Source organism: Rhododendron vialii, chromosome 4a (assembly GCF_030253575.1).
Source record: "Rhododendron vialii isolate Sample 1 chromosome 4a, ASM3025357v1".
Lineage (NCBI taxonomy): Eukaryota > Viridiplantae > Streptophyta > Magnoliopsida > Ericales > Ericaceae > Rhododendron > Rhododendron vialii.
In genome coordinates, this window is record NC_080560.1 from 42,718,655 (window position 1) to 42,744,308 (window position 25,654).

Consider the following 25,654-nt stretch of genomic DNA (forward strand, 5'->3'; position numbering starts at 1 on the left):
GACACAGCACGACACAAGCACGGGTATTGCACAGACACGGCACGACACGAGCACGGATATTGCACAGACACGGCACGACACAGGCACAACGCACGTACCACTGGCAGCTGCTGCATGATTTTTATCAACGATGACAAGTAATACTTTGATTTTTATATATTTTATTAAGAAAATGAATCGAACTTCGGCTAAGATGGATGGGAGAATGCATGATTTGCATGTCCGCTTTAGAAGGTGAGGACCTAAAAAATGGATGTCCTATTCCACTTGGATGTCTTTGCATGAGAGATCTCGGACTGCTAATTTTCTAAATGCACACTAGCATCTAGCATTACCATATATAAACTAATAATGCATTGGAATAGGTTGAATCCTGTGAACATAAGAAATTGCAAATGTGAAATACTAGTCAAATTATACCAGTAGGACTGATCTTATTGTGTCTTGAAATAGGAAACAAATCAAACTCTTCAAACATTATCAAAGTCACCCGTTGGGGAATCGCTAGTGCATTTCCAAATATATACAAGGTCACTTGTGGTAGAGTTGGCATTCGCGTTCTCCTCTAGCAAGTAAAGCACATTTTTGTGCTTTAAATTCAAATCGATAAAAGATGGAGAATATCGAAGAACTGTCCACTGCAATCTCATACTTATCTGCAACGGCAGTTGTATTTTCCACTATTAAATGTGACGCCATCAAGCCGTTGCCATACACCCCTACAATTAATAAAGGTTAAATGAGTGCATTCATCAAAATACATTAATCTTGAGGAAAATAGGTTAAATGAGTGTCAAACAATATCTGACCCAGTGTTGCAATATATCTCATTTTTTCAAGATAAAAATGTCTCAAAAATCACATCAAACAATATTTAATCTATGTAGTTCTAGCATGATTAATGTTTTCGACAAGTTCTAAGAAAGTGAATGCTATCGAATATCAAGGTGAGCCCACGAAAGGTCCAAGTAGAGAACTCGACCCTTCAGATCATTTAAAGGACCAGAGATGATCAAGCTCCATGTACAAATCGCTATTAAGGTGAGCAATTTATTGAGCCAATTACATGCATTGCCAATTTGCCAGTACAGCTAACGTTGATGAATTAGTTCGATTTTCATTTGTGAAAGCTATCGTCTCAGATGTGCATCATATTTGTGATGTGAACACAACATAAAAAGCCAATTTATTTCAAACTCTTTTTAGACAAAAGTATGGTTGTTAGAAAGTCGAGATAGGTGCATCTCTTTTTTGAGCAGATAAAACATCAAAATCAAAGCTTATGATCAAGATCGAAAGACATTTCAAATTGTAACCACTTATGTTTTTTTTCTCCAAATATTTGTACTGTTTTTTATTCTTTTGATATGATTAGCCCTTTTTCTCTTTTTTCTTTTAGTTTGTAGTGTATTAGATCGAATTATATGAAAGAGGCAATTAGAGGAAAAAGGGAAAATGGAATTTGGCAAAATGGAAAACCGCAAACAAAACCGATACTTTTTTGAAGTGATTTATATATATATATATATATAAATAATAATAATTGGCACTCCTATATTAAAAGATATCTAAATGAATATATTTGAAATAAGAATATTGTGAAATTAAAGCAGTGTGTTTAAACGGCACTAAGAGGGGATAAATATATAGTTAGCTTACGATATGTATCCCGTTTGATATAATAGTGATGAGTTTAACAACACGCGACTCAGTGGTAGTTGTGGAATTACAAATCGATAGGCATTTAATTAGACTTGTTAAATTTGTTAATTCGGCTACAGTTTTATTTATGTCATTTTGAACGATTCTCATTTTCGCAGTTAACAATGACGGTCCTTTCTCTTAGCATTATTGTTTGATTATCTGATTGAGGTTGGCAGGTGTCAGTCTCATTCAAACCAGTTGTTGAGCCATCACTGTTTAAAAGGACCATTATACAGGACCATTATACAAGGATGAAAATGTACCTCCAGTTGAAGGTTGCAATTCTATACCCATCCATGATTGTCCAAGTGGTAAGAGCGAATCTGCGTCTGCAACATGACAGAGAGTTCGATACCCCCTAGAAGCAAACCATAATTTAAGTGGAGAGCCATGACGGTGAATTGTTGCACTAGTCTCCCCCGGAAATTATTCGTGGTGCGCATAAACGGTTCCAGACATTTCAGTTATCAAAACAAAAAAGGGTTGGTTATCAAAACAAAAATGGGTTGCAACTGTAAGGGTTCTCTAGCTCTCAAGATAGTCAGTAAAGCTTAAAGCAATATTCAAGTGAATGTTGTATATTTAAACTGAAAGAATTTGAGGGACTCGTGGAATTAGTGCATCACAGGTCTTAATACTTTTGCTAATTAAATAAACGTCTATTTTATTTTGTCCCATGAGTAAATCCAAGTAGAAAATCATTCTGATCTCAGATTAAGGAAAAAATCTTGTCAATGATATTACCTTTGTGTTGTACAAAATGGATGGCCAGAAGTTTTATTGCCCCGTTAAATTGATTTGTTACATAAACACTAGATATATTAAAATTCTGATATACGTAATTTGATTTAATAAAATGAGACTCGTGATAGACGGTAGGAACACCGCAAGTGTTGACTTCAAGGATGGTGCATTTCTTTCTCTTGAATTTTCATATCGAGGTTTGGTAGGTATGGGTTGTGCTCTTGGTTTCAGCTTTATCCTTGGTTTGCTCGCTTGAGTTTCAGTTTATTTCTTTTGGTCTTGAGTTGTTCTAGTTGTTTAGGTTGTTTCAAGCGGACTTTTCGGTTTTGTTTTTCCTGTGGTATTTTTGACTCTTTGTCTTTCTTTGGATTTGGTTCTCAGTTGGCGTTTTTACCGGTGTGCCCGTAATCTGTTAAATACTCCGTATTTGTAATCTTGTCAAAGATTTATTTTTAAAAAAATTGCTGATGAAAAAAAATGGTGAGTATTTAGAAACTCCTTGGAATAATTTTGGGGTAAAGTCAGGAAAAGTTATTTTTGCCCACTAAGTAATCTACCTGTGCCTTCCATCTACCAAAATTAAAGGCAGTTCGGATTTAATGGGATCAAAGTCGGTGGTTTAGGGACTCAATAGGTGAAATTAATAGTTTAGGGATAAGTTAAACAAGATAGTTTAAGGGACAAAAGTAGACTTTTAGAGCTACGAGTGTTTGCCAAGGTTGTCTATGTGAAATTGTGAGGTGACGTCACTTCATATGAGGTCCGGCCCACAAGGATTGGCTGAATTTGAAACTCGTCGTGGCACTTTTTTCTGTAAGTGTTTATATATATTACTAATAAATTGGACTAATAGTATGTGTTGAACCCCATTCGGTATTAATATGGCTCGTGAGATTCACAAGGAGGCGCCACGGTACGGTAGTTAGCATTTAATTCCTTTTTCTGTAAGTGTTTATTACTAACAAATCGGACTAATAGTATGTGTTGAACCCCATTCGGTATTAATCTAGCTCGTGAGATTCACAAGGAGACGCCATGATATGGTAGTTAGCATTTAATTCCCTCATCTTTTATCATAGATTAAATGGTTGACGTTAAAATTCAGGAAGTGTGAGAGCTGCCAAGAAGCTGACAAAGCATTTTAGGTTGCTGGCGTTCCTTCTGCTCCTCCATCGCAGGCTATTCCTTCTGCTCCCCTTCTCAAGGTCGACAATATTCTGGTCGCTCTTGCCGATCTGTCGCTCGGAGATGATTTTGTTGCTGCTGATCCCCCTCTCAGCATTCTTGTCGCTCCTGCCAATCCCCCCTATGGAGGTTGCCCCTTTCGCTCCCGCTAGTCCAATTGCTAGACAAGTTGTAGGTGTTGAAGAAGTTCAAAGGTGGATTGGAAAGAGCCGAAAAGGGCGACATCAATATGGGTGACGGTAATAAGGGGAGGCTGATCGATGGCTGTTTTGTGATTTTAAGGCTCGTGAACAAGATCGAGTCAAACCTAGACAAATTCGGCTCGTTAAATTTCATTGAGCTCGAGTTCGACTCAAGTTCATTTAAAAATTTAACGAACAAACTTCAACATTCTAAAGTTATGCTTAATTTGGCTCGTTTGCAGCCCCACTTAAACTAATGGGCAGATATCTTCATACGAACCACTTAACTAACCCTAAGCCATTGGTTTTTGAATTATTCTAATATTCGCTCAAAATGTGTAGGATAATAGGTGAAACGAGCATTAATATTCGAAAAAAGTGTGTTGATATTTGTGAAAATATATTAATATCCATAAAATATGTATTAATATCCGAACTTATTTAAAATTATGTGCATCTTAGCCTCAACCTGGTGGGCAACTAGGCGAAAATTAGCAAAACTGTTGTTTTTTTAATTATTGACTCCCTAGGAATTTTCTTTCTTTTTATACTGGCCCCGTTCGGCTAAATTGGCTTATTTTCTTTGTCTTTATTCAAAAAAAAAATCGTGTTTGTTAGTTTTTCGTCAATTTTTTAGGAATTATTGTATCGTCATGACAAAATGAATCTAAAAAGTAAAAAATTACGATCGAAACCTAATTTTTTTAATAAAGACGAAATAAGCTAATAAGCCAATTTTTTCGTCTTTATTCAAAAAAATTAAATTTCGATCATAATTTTTTACTTTTTAGATTCCTCTCGTTATGACGATGCAATAATTCCAAAAAAAATGATAAAAAATTAACAAATATAAAAAAATTTGAATAAAAAAAAAATCAATTAACTTATTTAGCCGAAAAAGAATCAAACATTAATGATCACTTTCCACGCACTCCAAACTAATCTCGAAGCCGTGAAATGAATAGCATGTGAAAGGTTTGAAATCGGAGACCCATGCCTCGAAGTGTTCTTTATATTATTGGAGGACATGGTAGATCCCACCTCTGTTTCCCCACAACAGAAGGGCCCAGATGTGTTAACAAAGGTATGACTAAGTGGGCCCTCTACCATAAATATATATATAAAAGCCCCCGGTGATGTACGTTTGATCTACGTCATGACGATAAGGGCCAGCGGTAGGCGCTGTGTTCAATGTTTTGGTAAAAAGGAAGATGGGACTCTAAAGCCATCCACAGTGGTATAACCAAAAGATAATTGTTGTTAAAGTTAATAATATTTGTGCAAAAATAGTTCACAATAGTATAATCAAACTTAGCAACATCCTTAGAAATAATCAAATTTTGGGCTTTGGATAACCAAAATTAACAATCTTTTTCAATAATCAAAATTTGTGAACCCCACACTACATAAGTTAATTAGTTCCAAAATTTATATACACATGTATTTCAACTACTATTTTATTCTTCTCTTCTTCATTTGCTCTATATCTTCTTCACTTCAACCACAAACTGTTTCTTTCTTTTCCTTCAAAAGTGAAGCTTATATTTCTCGATCATCTATAATTTAACTCATCGTTGCTGGATTAAGGTATTTTACTCTTCTTTTACGTTTCTATTTTAGGCTGCATTCTTATGAATTTAACTTAAACTTAACTTAAATTTGCATTCTCACGTTTTTTCACATTTTTTAGTTTTGCGTCAAACTTTTATAGGTTATTGATTCGTCTCAACGAGAGGAATCGGGAAAAGTTTTTTTTTTTTTTTTACTTTTACCCAAGTATTTTGATAAATAATCACTTTTTAGCAAAAAAAAATTGATTTTTTCGAATAAAAAGTGGTTATTCATTTTTTTGTTCCTCCCCCTATGGTTAAGTAAACAAAGAACCTTGCAAAAAAAAAAAGGAAGAACCTTGCATTCTTTTCCAAATTTAAGAACACATCTGATTTTTTTTTTTTGAAAGATTAAGAGAGTGGTGGATTTGTGATATAGGCTATAGGAATAGGAAGAAAAAAAAATCGGTGTTGTTTTGATAGATAACACTAGGAAGAACACCATATATTCGATATATTTTTGCCCCAAAAAAACGTAATGGAGGAAAGTGAATGGCGAGAGAGAGATTGTGTGAGATTGTAGTGGACCCCTTATTTTGGTTATGGACTAGAAGTGACCATTGTGAACCTCAACATTGTTAAGCTTAGCAATCTCTTAAGTGAATAATCAAAAGCTGATGTGTCAACTTTTGGTTATCCATTTTTGATTATCCCACTGTGGATGGCCTTAATAACCTGATATTCGAGTAAATTTGTGTAAATTTTGACTAATGCTGGAGCTCTGAAAATAACAACGGGACATAATTCCTAGTAGCCCCAAGGTCCGAAAAGGTCAGCTTCCATGAAATTCAAATATGCGATCTCATGAGAGCATTCACATTGTAATAAACAAATTGGTATGGATAAGCAAACTTAACAATAATGCTAAAAAAACACCTCACATTGTAATAATCAAAATTACAAGTCGTTTACCAAATAACCAAATTTTACTTATTTCATAACCAAACTTAACAACTTTTACCAATAACCAAAACTCAATAATCAAACCCAATAACCAAATTCAAAACTAAAAAACACCCCACATTAGAATCGTCTTATCGAGAAGAATAATTTGGTGTGGTCGGGTGCGTGATTAGAATTCATTTGTAATTGGACATAGGTGCATTGCGGATTGTGGAGGTTTTTTTTTATAGGAATGCAAAAATAACCAATGTGGAGGTAAAATTTGTTAAGTTTGATTATGCACTAAATGGATAATCAAATGCTGACTTGGCACATTTTAATTATTGATTTTAATTATTCCCATTACGGATGCTCTGAGCAAGCGTAATTATTGCTTATTCAAACCGTTAAACAGTTACAATATCCCCTCCCGTTAATAAAACTGTTAATGAGTGATGAAGCATGGTTATCTAAAAGTTGCGTGTGACCTTCATAAGGGTACAGTCGCATTTTGTTTCAACTATTTACTATTCAAACGTAATGTCGGGTGTTCCACTTTCCTGTAAAGGAATTTTTTGAAAAAGAATGTAATTTCAAGTTTAAAAATCATGTATTTATGTAAATAATTTTTTATCAATATAGATTTTGTTTGATAGATCTCATTAAAATTTTTTAAACGGTGCAAAAAAAATTGAAAAAATATTTTTATTTTCATTATATTTGAATTTGAAATTACCTTCTTTTTTTAAAAATATTCTTTTTTTTTTGAAAAGTGAAACACCAAGAAGTTTTTACTATTGGTCAGACAGAAGAGTACTGACGGCCTCGCAGCTGGAGAGGCATCATGGGGAGAAGTACACAATAAATGACTCACCCATGGATTGTCAACATAGTAAAACCAAATCTGCGCTTACAACATAGCAAAGTAGAGAGGCAAATCATGATTTAAGTGGGGAGGTCATGGTAGTGGGTTGCTATGCTTGTCTCCCTTAAGATTTGGATTGCACAGTCGGATCCAATAATAACTCGGTTGCAGGGTTGTTTCTCGGTTAAAAAAAAAAGTACACAATAAATGTTAATCAAAAAAAAAAAAAAAGAGTACAATAATGGCTTAAGATATTTTTTTACTGTAATATGAGAGCTTTAAGATCCTTTTATTTTGTTTCACTATACAATTCATTCATACTCTGTCATCTTTAGGCTCCGTTTCAGAAATTTTCTTAAAAAATAAGCAGCTTATTTTACATTTTCAAACTAAAAAATAAAATAAATGAAAAATAATTTTTCAATATTTTTTGTTTTGTATTATAGATCTCATCGAGATCTTCTAAATAAGATCCATATTGCATGTTTTTAGATTTCAATAAACCTATGATTTTTGAGCTTGAAATTGCCTTCTTAAAAAATAAAGACTTATTTTGGGTTTCGGAACGGAGCTAGCCTCTTTGCAAGTGAATCATAAACCATTTGGAGTAACACTACAGCCAGCGAACCCAAAGCGGTGACCGGCTACCGTACGCGTGTGGGGTCCACTCGGGACCTTGCATGGATAATCCAAGACGTTCAATAATTTTTAAAAAAAAATATGAGTGGGACTCGCGAGAAATCACCTCGTCCGATACGTGTAGATGCTCAATTCAATCTTTCACTTTTGAACGTTCCAGATCATCTAATTTTTGGAAGTTTGGATCGAACACGTATCGGACGAGAGTGATTTTTCACGAGTCCCACTCGATTTTAAAAAAAATAATTATTGAACGGATCAGATTATTCTTGTGGGGTCCGGAGTGAACCCCACACGCGTACGGTGGCCGGTCATCGCTTTTGGATTCGGTGGCTGTAGTGTTTTTGAACCATTTGTCACCAGCGTTACCACAACTCTCGTTATTTTTCCACAATTCCACTTTCCACCTTCATCGTGAGCTACCGACACTTCATAATCGCCATCGAAACCTTCCATGTCCATCAACCAAGAATTACCATCGTTCTATCCCCCGGCCAGCGACTTCAAAGAGAGCTGGTCAGAATTTTTCACATGCTATCGAATGTGAGTAGGGTGGAATTACGAAGGTGTAAGAGGAAACTTTTTAAACAACAATCAAGTGGTTGAATGAAGACGATTATACCCGGTTCCGGTTCATAAGTTTTGAAGGCTGGAAGCGAATCGTTTGAATGAGACCTCTCTATATTTTTCATATAAAAGTTGGTCTACAAAGAGTTTCATTAAAAATACCATTACAAAATATAAGCATATAGTTATCTCACAAAAATGCAACCATTATAATATCTCAAAATCCATTATTTGAATATAAGATTTCTCGCACTTTACTGCAAACGTACTAATTAAGTCTCTATAGTCGAGCTTCTTCACCAACTCCTTCTCAATAGACAATATAGCCAATCATTTAACCTTTCTGGAGACATAGTTGACTGAAGATAATTTCTGATTAATTTTAACTTTGAAAAGCTTTTTTTCCTTGAGTCATCTGTTGTCAACCTTGCGGATCAAAAATAAATAAATCTGTTGTCAACCTTGAAAAGAATGTCATAATGAGATGTAATTCTAATTTCACCGTTTCTATCTAATTGAGTCTATTTTGTGATCCCTAAATTATAATTGAGCCTATATATATACATATGGATCATACAATTTTGAACCCCTCATTTTTAATCTTTTTTAGAGTCCCAAAGTCCAAGCTTCTCTGGCTTATCTTATAAGCCGGCCCTGATTATACCCTTAATTTGGTCACGAGTAACGCTAACATCAGTAACTTAGATGACCCTTATTCGTGTCTCATATTACTATATTATTAAATGGAAAGTCATTGTTGTAAAATGACATAAAGCTCAAGTGACAAGTTGACAAAATAGTTGGCCGGGCCGGGTTGCAACTCCAGATATCTTGAGTTTGAAATTTGACAATTTCTTGGGGTTAGGCCGTCAGGTTATAAGAGAAAAATCTCTTGTGAATTTCTGAGTTTCAATATTGACGCCTTAAATTGGACCATGTAGGAGAATAATTGAGGTGTGCAATCAGGTTTAGACACTGTGACCGTTGAAAAAAAAGGGATCTAAAGTGCTAGAGATGAAAAGTTTAAAACTTGAGAGTCAGCAGTGACACCTGTATGCCGTAGGAATGGGAAATCTCACGGCGCAGCCCGCACTACAGGGGTTGTAAGGCGACTGATCCAACTATTCATTTTGATGCCAAAGGCTTGAATTTAATCTGAGTTCCTATTGATTCGAGCCGTCCAATATTTAGATTAAACTCCGAGTCATCCATCGGCGAAAAGGACAGCCCGAATCTGTCCTACCAGAATTGTAAGGCGCCCCAGCCGCCCTACAGGATCCATCGGTCCAGGCTAGGGCTGTTATTTGAAATCGGAAAATCGATCGAAACCGGAAAAATTGGACCGGACCGATTTTTTTAAACCGGTTGAATAATTTCGATCCGGTTTCGGTTTATAAAATTTTATAAACCGGAAAAATAATTTCGATCCGGTTTATGTGTTTTAAAAACCGGTTGAAACCGGACCGGTTATATATATGTATAATATATACATATATATATAAAAACATAGAAGAGGGGTTGAATTATGGGTTTTTGGTTGATATTTTGTAGTGCATATTGGTCTAATAAATATATTTATTATATAAAACTATTTTTATGGGCTTAATTATGTTTTTATGGGTTTTTTTTTATGTATTGGGCTCAAAATTGATTCTTTTTTGTTGGGCCCAAAAAAAGGGTTGAATTATAGATTTTTGGTTGATATTTTATGGGTTGAATTGTGAATTTTTTATATGTTGAGCCAAAAATATGACCCATGAATGAAAATCGGATAAATCGGATAAACCGGACCGAAACCGGTTGAGTCGGTCGAAACCGAACCGGTTTATCTCAACCGGTTCCAGTTTCTAAAAATCTCAAACCGAATAACCGATTTCGACCGAAAAATACACCCAAACCGAACCGGTATCACCCCTAGTCCAAGCCGTAGATGATCAAGAAAAAACCGTGACACCCGTAGAAAGTGGATTTTCCCCTTATTTATCCCAAGTGGTACGAGTCAATGACAAAGACGCCTTTTCATTTGCCGCTGACTGTACACTGAATCATTTCCCAACAGCCTCCGGCACGATTTGGACATAAAATCCTGGCCTGTTAATACGAGTACTTAATTACTAGTTAAGTCGTCGTGTAATCCTCTACACCATGCATTATTAGTATTTTATTTATATACTCATTTCAGCGGTTTGTATCGTTTGGTGTGTCTTTTCTCCGTCATCATACCCTCGTACTTTTTTCTCTCTTTTCTCCATCGTCTACGCCATGCATTATTAATTTCCGCTTTAAACTCTCAAAAAGTCGGAACCGACTCTACATAGCATTATTAATTTTCGCTTTAAACTCTCAAAAAGTCAGAACCGACTCTACATACTCTATCATGTTTTACCTCCAAATCTTTTCACTGCTATCAAATTTTTTTTTTTTTGTAGCTAGTGTATATGAGAGATTTTTTGTCCGAGCTTAAACAAACCCTCGGCTAGAAAGAAATAGAATTAGCCCGTAGAATTTGTCAAGACATGTGTAAATTGGCCTGAATGACAGAGTCGTAGAAAAATCTTGATTATCCAAATCCTTACCTATTAATCTTGTTTTATAGAATGCTCCAAAATATTTACTTAGGTCCCATTCAATAAAGTTCTTATTTTTTAAATAATATTTATTTTTTGCATTATGAAATACTCCAAATCATTCTATTGTAATATACTATTATTTTTAATTTAAAAAATAAGTATTCATTTTAATTAACAGGATGGGGCCTAATGCTTTTCCCTCAAAATATTCATTTAATAGTGCTGCAAAAAAGGCGCTACTTAAAGCCCGTTCCAGAAATCTTCTTATTTTATAAGTACTTATTTTGGAGCTTTGTTTCATAAAATCCAAATAAGCAATTTATTTTCATATTTTTAAATTCAAAAATAATGTAAATGAAAAATAAATTTTCGATATTTTTTGCACCGTATTATGAGATCTATCAAACAAGATCCATAGTGATAGGAAAATTATTTGCGTAAGCACATGATTTTTAAGCTTGAAATTACCTTTTTTTAAAATAAGTACTTATTCACCCTTTTATGGAACACACTTTATTATTAGACAAAAAATAAGTTCTTATTCCGGTTTTGGAACGTGCTCTTAACTCTCCTCCACTGTTCAATTTCCGTAACGTGTAAATGTAAATTCACTGACAGAGACCACAACCATTGGTGCTTTTCATCTCCATCTGCACGCACACTCTCTCTCTCTCTCTCTCTCTCCGTGCATAATTTTTCTGCTTAGCTTCAGACAGAGCTCTCTTTCTCTCAGTTGCAGTACTTGACTATTCGTCTACTTGGATTGCTTTGAGTTAGATTGGAGCTATTGACGTTTGGAAGATAGGTAAAGCGTTTTGAGGTGTTTGTGGAGATGGAAAGTATCGTACCAGGACGGCTCGCAGGCTGGGAAATTCATGGCTTCCGTACAATGGATGGTGCGTACGGTTCACGGAGTAGCTCTTCTTTTGAATTAATTTGCTGTGGTTTCTGTAGATATTTTGCGAAATTCCATATTTTCAATCTGTTTGGTGACTAGTTATGGCAGTTTTGGACTAGTTTTTTTTTTGTTAATCCAAAATTTTAGTAAGGGCACAAACAAATACAAAGACTAAGGAAGGCGCTCCTTCCAAATTTACAAAAAGAAAACAAATAAACCCCTACCTACCAATATTAAGAAAAGGAATTGACGAACTAGCTCGGTTTGAACTTTGAACTAGCTTGTTATAATTATGGAAGGGAGAACTAGCTTGTTTTTTAGGAAAGTGAAAGTAGTTTTGAACTAGCTTGGTTTGTTTTTGTTTTGTTTTTACCCGGGTGTACTGGGCAGCTTGCGCGCACCTCGACTAATCTTGGGCCCTAAAATTGACGACGGAGCAAACCTTTTATGGCCCCAAGGTCCGGAACTTTTGGCTTTTGTGATATTCGACCTTGTGACTTCGTGGGAGCAAGCCCTTTGGTTACTGTCTCATGCCCACTTGGCCAAACCCACGGGGGTTATGAACTAGTTTGTTTTGAGGAAAGTGAAGTAGTTTTGAACTAGCTTGTTACTATGGAAAGTGGAGTTTATTATGCTTAGTTTGCTAGTTTTGAACTAGCTTCTACTACTATTTAGGAAAGTAAAGTTTATTTTGCTTAGTTTGCTAGCTTCGAACTAGCTTGATAGAGGAAATTGGAGTTTATTATGCTTAGTCTGCCAGTTTTGGCGTCGTGATGTACTGATGTGCTGGAATGGGGAAGTGTGATGTATGGTTGGTTGGCACTATGCTCTTCCCCACGCCTTTTTACCATTCTTACAGCCTGATTTTTTTTATTTTTTTTTAATCCAAGAACATCATTCAGCTGTTGATTATGCTTCTTTTTTCTTTCTTTTTTTGTGGGGTTTTCTTCCTACCTCAAATACGATTTGAGCAGACTGATAGGGAAAATCGTGGTTACCTAGAACACAGATTGTTCTGGTTTGCATAACAGGAATGGGAACATGGTTTGCCACATGCCCTAAACACGGTGCAATAGGGTAGGCTATACCTTATAACAGCTAAATGTCTATCTTTTAGATGATAAACATGTGATAAAACAACATGCTTTTGATGTTATTCATAGAAAACGCCTACGCACTAGTATTTTACCATTTTCTTACACTTTGTCTTGCAAAGCTATGCTCTTTCTAAACTTCTATTGAAATGAAGAGGAAAAACTGTGGGAGTGCCTGAGGTCGCTACATTTATCGTCTTGGATTGGGATTGTACCATGTTCACAATGTGCATTGTAAATCACAGAGGTTTTAGTGTTTTTTGGTGATATTTTTGCTGTTTGGTCCTTGTTTCTCCTTTGGAAGTTGATTGGCGGGTATGGAGATTGGGTGGGTTCTGGCCTTAAGGCCACGGTTTTTCCGGGAATGTGCTCAAAGCTGGCTTGCCTCATCGGTTGTCTGTATTGGCTTCATGTGATTCAGTCCAGGATTACCTTTCCCCCCGTCATAGCTTTAGTCAGTTACAATGTTAGTCATGCCTAAACAGACTGGTAGCATAGCTTGGCAAGATGTATTCTCCTTTTGAGTGTTTGGAAAAAAGGTTTTGCACATAGGAGTTAGGATGTATATGTTTCCTACATGTTGCTTTATCCATTCTGTTTGATGTTCTTGTATTCGCTTTAGGATGTATTGTTAATTGTGGCGGTGGTTTCTCTCTTTTTATTTGCTATATATCTTCAATAAAGAGAAAACATACAAGAAATGGAAAACTCCAAAAGAGAAGATGGAAGCAAAACAGAGGGTTGACTGGGCAATGTATTTGAGGACGTAAAATCTACGATAAAGAAAAAAGGAAAAACTAAGTGTTGGGGTGGATCTTATGGTGCAGTAAACTATATGTCTAATGATGGAAACAGTTTTCGTGTTTACTACTAGACTATGAGATCACGATTCTGTTTCAGCAGCGACAGGTTGAGCCGATAAAATTTGACAACAAAATGCAGCTGGTAGTTCAATTTAGTCTTTGAGGTGCTAGAGAAGAAGGGGTTTGTGCTTGCTATATCTTTCTTATGTTTTGCTGATATAAATTTTTATTTATTGGTAGGGTAAGAACCTTGCAAATGGAGTTGATGATTTGCACATACAAGGTTTACTTGGCTAATGCACATTTTCTGGCTGCATTGTAGCAACTGAAATTTACCAATGTAGAGAGGCAAAATTAGATTCATATAGCTATACTAAGTCAACAGTTGAGAAACTTTTGCGATACTAGGCCTAAGATCTCATTGATTTCCCCCCATGTTTGCTCATATTGCTTGTGTTGTCTTCAAGGTTTATAATCCAAATGAACTTAAATGATTATTTGGTGCTGTTACTAGGTTTTGATCTAGTACTACAGTTATACATTGATTTTTTGCCTCATTTCATGATTATAACTAAGCTACGGTTATACTTCTTTAATGGACAGATTTGGATTTTGGCAGCATCAAGGAGGAAGCAACGTCAAGATGGTTGCGACCAAATGAGATTCATGCCATATTGTGTAACTATAAATATTTCACCATCAATGTCAAGCCAGTGAACATGCCAAAAAGTAATTACAGTTGATTGTAGTGTGAATGCACATACTAGTAGTTAATCCGATCTCCTCCCTGTTAAGTGGACAATGTGTTGCACTTTGTACTGCATTGGAAACAAAATTTGTAGCTTTTCAGGAATTGCCTATCCATTCAATGAAAATCTATAGCTCCCAAGGTTGCTTAGTAGTAGAAGATGGTTTTCTGATCATTATTTTGTTTGGCATATTTTTAGGTGGTAGAATTGTGTTCTTTGACCGTAAAATGCTCAGAAACTTTCGTAAAGATGGTCATAACTGGAAGAAAAAAAATGATGGGAAGACTGTTAAAGAAGCTCATGAACACTTGAAGGTAAGTTTTCGGATTGGTAAGATGTTTAACTGGCATGATAAGCTTTATCTTGTGATTAATGGTGCTTCAAAACCAAATTGTTTATATTAATATTTGTTTAGTTTTTTGCAATGACTACTTGGTTAGTAGTCCCATTGACTTTGCAAATTAACGTCCATTTATGCTTCTTGCAAAGGAATGACTTGTGCTTCCACACTTTTTCTAGATTCTATCACCCATCATCTATCACATGAGAAAGAAGACCCTCATGAGTGGCCGTAAATTGTGCTGAGAGTGTCCACAGAGTATCGGGAGAGTGTCCTTGCGTGTTCTAGGGTGTTCCTTGAGTGTCCAAATGAAAAAAGTTAAGAAAAATGCTGGACACTTCTGATTTGAGTGTTGAGCACATGTCCAGAGAGTCTCGATGTCCGCCAAGTGTCTGACTCCAGTATGTCACCTCCGGCAAAGTGTCCGTGCTACATAGATGATACATTTTACAACTAGAGTTATTCAGTATAAGTATTTGATAAATACAGTCATTTTCAAATGAGGAGGTCCTTATTTTAGTTAAAATAAGGACCTCTCCATTTCTCCCATTTTCCGTTCGAATTTCAATGATCCGAGCCGCTCAATGTGTTCAGAACGTGATTTTAAGAGTACCCGCAAGGAATTAGCAAAAAAAATTACCGGGAAGGGCTTCATCCGAGCAGTTTTTATTTGAACCGTTCGATAAAATATAAATAAAAACTGCTCGGATGAAGCCTTTCCGGTCATTTTTTTTTGCTGATTCCTCGCGGGTATCTTTAAAATCACATTCTGAACACATTGAGTGGCTTGGATCATCGAAATTCTATCGGGAAATGGAGGTCCTTATTTTATTAAGATAAGGTGGTCCTTAGGAGAAGGGGACTCTTGATAAATATATCAAGGTAAAAGCAAGGGGATAAGTGTATCAGTTAAATACAAACTCTCAATGTTCTCAATGCTATCTTGGCTGTTTAGAATTTGTATCTGATTTTAGTTTTGCGAGCTGGTACTGAGCTGGTTTCTTCTGTTACTGTTACTAGTTTTCAGAACCACACCAGTTAATGCCTCTATTAGTCAACTTTAGTTCTCTTGCGTAGAGGATGAGGAGGACAAAGCTAGGACAGGGAATAGCAATCTTGAAGAACAACCTTAGATCTCTTGCTTTCTATTGGTCTATCATATCTGTCTTGTCTTATATCTTGTTACAACTTACAGGGGGCTATCTTCGCTCCCTGTGGATGCATTCTTTTTCTGTTTTGTTAGTGTTTTATTTGTTCCTTCATTACCGTTGGATGTGTTAGTTACAAACTTCAGGGAGCGTGTTTATCCGGTAGGAACAAGTTTCTCTTCCTGTTCCCTCTCTAAACCAAAAACAAAAACAAAAGTTCTGCTAATGAATTTTCTAGTTTCTGAAACATCTGTCATCTGTGTACTAAACACAAAATTAGCAAGAGATACTATTGTATTGAACCGATTAATTCTTTCTAAAATTAGTTATGGACCATATGTCTACTTCCCTTGAACGTAACTTTCCATCAATAAAACTGCCAATCCACTCCTTTTTCTATTAATTACAGGTCGGTAATGAAGAAAGGATTCATGTATATTATGCTCGGGGTGAAGATAACCCAACCTTTGTTCGTAGATGTTACTGGCTACTTGACAAGTATGAAATGATGGTTAAGCTTACATAGTTTCATGAATCTCCTTTCCTACTTTTCCATGTATTACCAATATGATGAAAAATACTTGGCACGGCATATGGATAATGGTTGCCCAAGGTAAATTTAACTTTTCTTTGTTGAAATTTCGTTTTAGGACGCTGGAACACATAGTCCTTGTCCATTATCGTGAAACTCAAGAGGTTAGTCTCAATACCTTATTGTAACTCTCTACCTTATTGAAACTCTCTACTCTATACCTGCACTTGTGAGTAAGAAGCATGGAATTCACCCAAGAGGTTGTCGATAATCAAACTAGTACAAGAATTATGTTGAAATGGATGTGTATACCTGCACTTGCGAGTAAGAAATATGGACTTCACCCAAGAGGTTGTCGATAATCAAACTAGTACAAGAATTATGTTGAAATGGATATGTGTACCTGCACTTGTGAGTAAGAAATATGGACTTCACCCAAGAGGTTATCGATAATCAAACTAGTACAGTACAAGAATTATGTTGAAATGGATGTGAACTGACTGATCTAAACTCAAAGCATTGGTTTAAGCAAACATTTGATACCTTTAGTTTTATAGAAACGTACAAATTTGATAACCAGAAAGAGGAAAGCATTCAGTGAAGTTCATAACGTATTTAACCATAACCAGAAAGAGTCCCTCCGTCCCCTTTTGTTTTCCATATCGACAATCCACCTGTAAGTTCATGACATAGACACCCAAAGAAATCAGCAACCTTTTGATGGCATAAATGAGAAGATACATTTCTAAATTAGAAATATCTGTAAGCTGATCCCTATGATGAATGATCTGTCTTTCATTTTCTCGTTAACTTTTTGACTTACCTATTGGTATTTAATGGGCTGTGGTTGATCGTGACTCAGTCGCAGGATTCTCCAGCCACACCTGTGAATTCAAATTCTAGTTCAGCCCACTCAGACCCATCTGCTTCGTTGGTATTATCAGAAGAAACTGATTCTGGTTATGATCCTGCATATTACACTGCTGAGAAAGCACAATTCGGTGATGGTAATGGAACTTCTACCAATCCAACTCTATTACGTGGTCAGTGACAATGGGCTTATTTCAGTTTATAGTTATGAGTTTATGTTGTTAAAGGATTCTTAGAACAACTCCGGTCTTCATTTGGATTAAGCATTATTTTTATTTGTTAAATTCGTTGCTGTTCTTACATAATTTTGAGAACACTCGAGTTTTTCAGTAGTGGTTGGAAATTGCTGTACTCTCTTCTAATTTTTCTCCTATTGGCTCGACAGAGCCAGATGACAGCATCATCCTCAAAGACCATGAAATCAAACTTCACGAGATCAACACACTGGAATGGGAAGAGCTTTTGGTGCCAGATTCCAAGTTTACTGGGCCTGACCAAGGTGGGTGTTTACTTGATGCTTCTTGTAGAGGAGCTAGAAGCTCCTCAGGAAACCATTGGCCTTGCATCTTTATAAGCACTTTTTTTTACTCTCTCTAGTTCTTTTGGCAGGAAAAAATGAGCAGCAGAATCAATTTGGTACAAATGGACTCATGAGTAACGTAAAGCTCTCTCTCTCTCTGTCTCTCTCTCTCTCTCTCTCTCTCTCTCTCTCTCTCTCTCTCTCATATATATATATATATACACACAAAATGCAGAATATATATATACTAGCGAATGCCCGTGCCTGAAGGCACGGTGTAACACACTTTGAAGACAACTAAAGCTACTGGTCAAACAATGAGCAAATGGAGGACATGTTGAAAAAAATGGGTAGGAACAAACTAAACTTTGGTATATGTGCAGGACAAATTGAGGTGCAAATAATATTCAAGTTTTACACAAATTTTCAAAATCCATAAATCACCCAACACACGTAATAAAAATTAATTACTATCAAACCAAATATATTTTTGTAAAACTTAACCTAACAATTAAAATGTCATTATGAAATTTTCAATGTCTTAACAAAGCTCTTATCACAACGACCCCATTGTCTCTTTGCCAATCGACTTTCCTACATAAATAAGATTAAGAATTATTAAATTCATCGCAAATAAATATGAACTGGCAATGAAATCAAAAGAACAATTTATCACCCCTACAACAATTTTAATCGTTTATTACCTTTGAAAATGTGCCAACACTCTTCTGACCAATCAACTTTTAATACAAAAGTCACCACAGGAGCACAATGGTCAAGGCATCCACATTTTGGAGCAGGAATAATAAACATTTATGGGCATTCATAAAATTGAGAAATGTAGTCTTTGAGCATTTGCACCCCATTATCTTGATAGAACATCACAAATTAAGGTATCACTATATTATTTTAATTCTATACAGTGTGATTTATATACAGCTTTTTAGTATTTACCTTTAACATTAATTTCTTGACATATGAGGGGACACATTATAAAGATGATTTTTGCCTTCGTATCATTTACCAAGAGTTCCATTGAGCCAATGGAGTCTTTCACGACCATCTTTACATTATATTATGCCTACAATAAATGCGAATTTCAACCGTTTTAGTTGTGTTACATATAAGTTGTAGTACTCATTATAAAAATGATATGCGGTTTGTTTCACATGCGGACCCCCATTTCCTGATCGAATTTCGATGATCCGAGCCTCTTAATGTGTTCAGAATGTGATTTTAAGGGTCCCACGAGAAATCGGCAAAAAAAAAAAAGACCGGGAAGGGCTTGATTTGAGCAGTTTTTTATTAAACCGTTCAATAAAAACTGTTCGGATGAAGTCCTTCCCGGTCATTTTTTTTGCGGATTTCTCGCGGGTACCCTTAAAATTACGTTCTGATCATATAGAGCAGCTTGGATCATCGAAATTCGATCTGAAAAAAGGAGAAATGGGGAGGTCCACATTTTAACTAAAATGAGGTGGCCCTCATTTGAAACAGACTTATCAAGTCCACATCTCTTACGGTCCGCACCGTTCACACCTCCTCTTTCCCGATTGAATTTCGATGATCCGAGCCGCTCAATGTGTTCAAAACGTGATTTTAAGGGTAATTGCAAGAAATCGGCAAAAAAAAACACCGGGAAGGGCTTGATTTGAATAGTTTTTTTATTGAACCGTTCAATAAAAAACTGTTCGGATGAAGCCCTTCCCGATTATTTTTTTTGTCGATTTCTCGCGAGTACCCTTAAAATCATGTTCTGATCACATTGAGCGGCTTGGATCTTCGAAATTCGATCGGAAAAGGGGAGGTGGGACCGGAAGAGGTGTGGACTTGATCCGAACTGTGTTATATATATATATATATATATATATATATATATATATATATCAAGCTATTGTTGTTGATCAATAGCTTGATATATACCATTGGACCCATTTTCTAACCACTTAAGCCTTTTGGACAATTGGTAACTTCACACATAGACCCTTTTTCTTTCCCTGTACTTTAGATGCACCGATAGTTTTTTATTTGAAATTTTGTGCGACACAGTTAGATCTTACAGCAAGTACATGATAAAGTTTCTCTGGATGTTGAGCTAATTTCTTTTGTTAGCCTTCTTTAAAAATTTTCTTTCTCCCCTTTTTGTGGTTAAAATTGAAATAAATGTAGCTGACGGATCATTGGGGAACTGGATAAATGATATTTAGATCAAGTACCTGTGCTTTTGGCAATGGAATTAGATGCCAGAACTCTAAGAAGAGACCAACAATATAAAGGACGGATATAAAATCTGTTGTTTGCTTTTCTGGAAGGAGGTATAAAACGGAAGAAGTATCGCGGTTCATACTTGGTCCCTGGTTTATGAGGACGAAAATTGAAGAGTGAAAGAAAATCCCCCTATTGATAAAAAAGGAAGAACATCCACTAATTGTCTTTAGTATTCAGTTTCTAACGATTGTCAGAGAACCCCTGTAGTGAAGGGCAGGAGTTCAAGCTGCAAGTTTTCTCTATTCTGTAGAGATCTTCTGTTCTAAACAGAGAGTAAATATCCCTCTGATGTGATAACAGCATGGTATAGTTTCGAAAGCATGACTTTGGCAGTATTAGCAGGGTACATCTCTGAGTTGTCAATAGTCTGTCAATCTTCATGCCACTATTTTGAGTTCAGGTTGGCATAGCGCGGCTGATGTTTTTTATCATCGAGATTCAACTTCAATATGCACTCTTCCTTCCGCTTCTTTGTCTATTTCTCATTAATTCTTCTTCAAAGTAGTTTCCTGACTTGTCATTGCAGTCTAGCCTGAGTGATGCATCTATCTACATGAACCTGATCCACTAAACTTACTGGCCCATTATAATGATTGAATCCCAAATTGTTGTTGAACTTAATCACCTTATTGTTGCTTTTTTCTGATAAGACAGCATAACTAGCTATGATTTATCTTTGGTTATTGCAGGTTGCCATCCAATCAGCCAATGAATTACTGACGGAAAATTCTTTTGGAAGTCTCACTGAGCCAGTTTCCCGGAGTAACTACATTCAATTCGACACGCCGGACAATCTTTTCCTTCAGGGTATAGAAGGTCAAACTGATTCAAGTTTCCAGAGAAAGGATTCTCAACTGGTTACAGTGGGAACTGGTGATTCTTTAGGCGTTCTAGGCAACGATGGTTTGCAAACTCAAGACAGTTTCGGGAGGTGGATGAACTACATCATGTCTGATTCACCAGGATCAGTGGATGATCCGCATCTCGAATCTTCAATTCCAATTGGTCAAGAACCGTCTATGTCTCCAATGATGAATCACCCTCAATCATCTGTCCCCAGTGAACTATTCAGCATTACTGATGTCTCTCCTGCGTGGGCTTTTTCAACTGAAGAGACTAAGGTTCTTCCCCATTTGAACAACAATGTTACTGTTTGTCATCTCATTTTCTGCTTGATTTTCATATTCCTTGGGACAAGGTTTTTCTATTTTGTTGAAATGCTCATCACAGGCGTTTCCTTGTGTTCCTGTCTGCTTCTTTTAGATTCAGTGGCATCATCTTTTACAAGTTAAAGCGTAGGTCCAACTCGATAATAGTTACTCTGGCATGGCATAAACTGTCTTTATTCATTTTCTTCTTGTTGCTTCATTCCAGTTATCGTATATGTGAATTTGTATATCGTGTGGGTGTAAAGAAAACGTTGTTTGTGGATGGGTTTATGAAGTTTCTTAGGGGATACCCAGCAGCGTAGGGCGCATATCCCTAATAAAGAGATTCACATTACAGTCTCCTTTAATTACTTATCAGAAAGGTGTTGGAAAAAATTGACTTCTTGCTTTTTGCTTATGTTTCATTATTTATAACAAACTAACAAACCTCAGTATGTGCTTTTTGGCAGATTCTTATCACTGGATTTTTTAATGAAGGGCATCCACAGCTTGATAAGTCCAAACTATATTGTGTATGTGGAGATGCATATAGCCCTGCTCAAATTGTCCAATCTGGAGTATTCCGTTGTTTTGTTTCACCACACCAAGAGGGATTAGTAAATCTGTATTTGAGTTTTGACGGCCACAGTCCCATCAGCCAAGTTCTAACCTTTGAGTATCGTACTCCACTGAAGCAGGACCCTGTTATTTCTGTGGAAGATAAGTCAAAGGCAGAAGAGTTTATAGTTCAGACGAGGCTTGCTCACTTGCTCTTTTTTACTTCTAAGAGCCTTAAAATTTTATCAAGTAAAGTATCACCAAATGCCGTCAAAGAAGCCAAAATCTTTGCTCGCAAAACTTCCCAAATTGCTGATGGTTGGGCACAGGTGATCGAATCAATTGAAAATAACAGAATGACAGTTGAACGAGCAAAAGAAAGCTTCTTCGAGCTTACGCTGAGGAACAAACTCTATGAATGGCTGCTGGAAAGAGTAGTTGAAGGGTCTAAAACTTCTGACTACGATGATCATGGTCAAGGAGTAATCCATTTGTGTGCTATCCTTGATTATACATGGGCTGTCTTACCATATTCGTTCTCGGGCTTATCATTGGACTATCGGGACAAATTTGGATGGACAGCTCTTCATTGGGCTGCATATTACGGAAGGTACAAAAATAGCTCGTCTGTAATGTTATGTATTCAAAATTCTGATACACTATAATTCACTGTACATAGGTTCCTAAATACTCACTCTGTCCCACAATGTTATCCCTTTTGGGATGTTCAACTTTTACAAGGGGACATGCATTTTAAGTCGCTCAAATCCAAATATAAACGCTTTTATTTTTTAATTCAGTAGATCCCTGGTTCCTTCTTTCTCTTTTTTTGGATGTATCTTTTTTGCCATTAATGATATTTTTCCAACATTGCCCCTTTATCCAACTTATAAAAGTATTCATAACCACTTGCAAGTGATAGTTTTGGAAAACCAACATACACGCACATACATATTCGTGTGTTTGTGTGTGTGTGTACACACACACACATATGCTCTGACTTTCCAAGGTAGACAAGCATTTTGCGACAACCAAATTGGAATTATGGATAAACAAAAGGGACGGATGGAGTACAATTCTTGGGACCCGTGAGAATTTTAGTCTTTCCATACTCCTTTACATAACCTTGAAGCTTCTATTCTGTAGTCTTGTGTTCTGCTTTTTGTTGTCAATGTTACTTATGTACTTCTAACAGTATCTATCTTTTCAGTAAAGGTATAGTCCGCATTATGTGATACCTGCATATTCATGGCTGATATATTCCTGCTTTTGCTAGATTTTGATTAGTCTCTATTTTCAGGGAGAAAATGGTTGCTGCCCTTCTATCTGCTGGGGCGAAGCCAAACTTGGTGTCTGACCCAACTTCAGAGAACCCAAGCGGATCCATGGCATCTGATCTAGCATCTAAGAACGGTTATGACGGTTTAGCTGGTTATCTTGCAGAAAAGGCTTTAGTGGAACACTTTAAGGATATGACAATAGCTGGAAACGTCAGTGGTTCATTGCAAACTACAACTCCTGAATTAGTAAATTCTGGGAACCTAGATGAAGAGGAGTTGTATCTGAAGGACACTCTGTCAGCTTATCGGACGGCTGCTGATGCAGCAGCACGTATACAGGCTGCATTCAGGGAGCAGTCTTTTAAGCAAAGGACAAAGGCTGCTCAGGTTTCCAGCCCAGAGGATGAAGTACGCACCATAATCGCAGCAATGAAGATCCAACATGCATTTCGGAAGTATGAGACAAGGAGAAAGATGGCTGCTGCTGCCCGAATTCAAGATAGGTTCCGTACTTGGAAGATAAGGAAAGATTTTCTCAATAAGCGACGTCAAGCCATGAAAATTCAAGTAAGCCCTCTTGAAATTTCCTGCATGCTAGGGTTGCTATTTTTTTAACAGAACATCAAGCATGAGTTACTATTTTTATTCTGAAAAACGGATTGTTTGCAAACTATTTTCAACACACAATGTCAAAATTTATCAAAAGAGTGGTTGTTTTTGTCCGGAATTGATTTTTCTGAAAAATAAAACCGTTGGTCTTGACTTTTACATAATGATAATCACACGGACTTGCATTATCTGATCAAAAATAAATAAATTGTACAGGAGATCTAAGCACGAGTTACTATTTTTTGTCGGAAAATGGGATTTGATTGCAAACTATTTTCAATGCACATTGTCAAGGTTTGTCAAAAGTTTGATTGATTGTGCCAGGGATCCATTGCTATGAACAATAAACTAGTGATCTCGACTTTAACACAATGATAGTCAGTGAAGAGTGATCACTCAACTTTTGTCTGATGCAGGCTGTTTTCCGCGGCTTCCAAGTCAGGAGGCAATATCGGAAGATTATATGGTCAGTCGGAGTTCTTGAAAAAGCAATTTTACGTTGGCGTAAGAAGAAAAGAGGCTTTCGTGGGCTTCAGGTTTGCCCTGATGAAGCTGTGAATGATCAGAAGCAAGAAAGTGAAGTGGAGGACTTCTTCCGAGTCAGCAGGAACCAAGCTGAAGAGCGAGTGGAGAGGGCTGTTGTACGTGTCCAGTCCATGTTTCGGTCAAAGAGAGCACAAGAAGACTATCATAGGATGAAAATGGCCCATAATGAAGCAATGGTAGGCAATTTTTTTTATCAACTTAATAGTTACCTAACAAGCACGGACAAATCTACTGGCCTTATGTATCATTCTCTGACCATTGTCGGACACGACACAACCTAAATATGGCAGTTCACAATATATCCTTTGATAGACACACAACTGACACAAGGATACCTTGGGAACACACAAAGGACACATCAAAATGCAATATTAAAGAGTTGCCCAGAGCCAAAATTTCTGTGCATGCATGCATAATGACTGCTGATTTATATCTTCACAAAGTTAGTACTATTTGTGTTTTCTATCCTAGTCTGATAGAAGTAAATGTTTCCTTACATGTATCCTATAAGACACGTAATGCTAGATAAATATATGTTATATGGTTTCCTCCCATGCATCCATAAGATACAGAATGCTATTATATAATATAACATACGTTATATTCAATTTATTCGTGCTTCTGATATTCTTACAATTGAATCTGCTATGTCACTTAACCAAGTTAACTTTGTTCTTGCGCAGCTGGAGTACAAAGGACTTGTCACTCCTGAATATGATATGGGATAAGGGATGACTAAAGTTTCCCAGATTTCAGGTAATATTTACTTGGAAACTTACTCAGTACTGCACTGACAAAAGAAAAGATCTCAAGGGCAAGTTTGTGTTCTTGGCTGCAACAGGTAGATTTTGTAAATTCCTAGATTGGTGTAGTCCTATTTAGATTTGGCCCTTCTGTGTGTTTTTAAGAAAAGCGAGGCGGCCGTGGTCTGTTTCAGTATCTGTCCTTATGGTTTGGGTACATTCTCTCTTTGATAGTGGTCACTTGGTTAGTGATATCTTCACGAACAAACCTAATCCTAATGTTTCGGGATGATTTCGAACAATTTGTACCATTTGGTCTGTGCTCAAAATTTCTTCTGTGGGAAGTAGGATCTTTTCCACGTTAATTGCTGCAAGTATGTCCTGGCTGCTCATTTTTGTTATTGTAACTGTCAGTCTCTAATGTTTACGAGCCAAGATGCACTGTGTATGATCCCCACAAAATGCTGTAAGTGTATTAGCGTAAGTGGAAAACTCTTCCTAGATTGGCGACACCAAAACGCGAAGAAATGATTGGGTAGGAGGCTAGGAGCCTCGTGAGAGAGATGAGCCCCTTTTCCACCACACACTGGGTTGGGGGCA

At 36.6% G+C, this 25,654-nt stretch overlaps 2 protein-coding genes across 11 annotated transcripts in view; both read left to right on the forward strand.

Annotated features, from left to right (window-relative positions):
• LOC131324605 (large ribosomal subunit protein eL29z-like) overlaps positions 1 to 25,654 on the forward strand; it is a 57,422-nt gene that overhangs the window by 27,238 nt on the left and 4,530 nt on the right. The window lies entirely within an intron of this gene.
• On the forward strand, positions 11,578 to 25,419 carry LOC131324601 (calmodulin-binding transcription activator 5-like). 10 transcript variants are annotated; one of them, XM_058356617.1, is made up of 13 exons: positions 11,578 to 11,844; positions 14,347 to 14,472; positions 14,691 to 14,806; positions 16,390 to 16,478; positions 16,631 to 16,676; positions 17,381 to 17,555; positions 17,768 to 17,881; positions 17,980 to 18,041; positions 20,860 to 21,291; positions 21,789 to 22,486; positions 23,177 to 23,723; positions 24,182 to 24,487; positions 24,995 to 25,419. In XM_058356617.1, the coding sequence occupies exons 1-13, from the start codon at positions 11,781 to 11,783 to the stop codon at positions 25,037 to 25,039; spliced, it is 2,820 nt and encodes a 939-aa protein (XP_058212600.1). In that variant the 5' UTR covers positions 11,578 to 11,780; the 3' UTR covers positions 25,040 to 25,419. The 10 variants fall into 10 exon arrangements, with proteins under 10 accessions (XP_058212600.1, XP_058212599.1, XP_058212603.1 ...); XM_058356616.1 differs by having other exon boundaries at positions 11,579 to 11,844; positions 17,375 to 17,555; XM_058356620.1 differs by having other exon boundaries at positions 11,579 to 11,844; positions 17,375 to 17,513.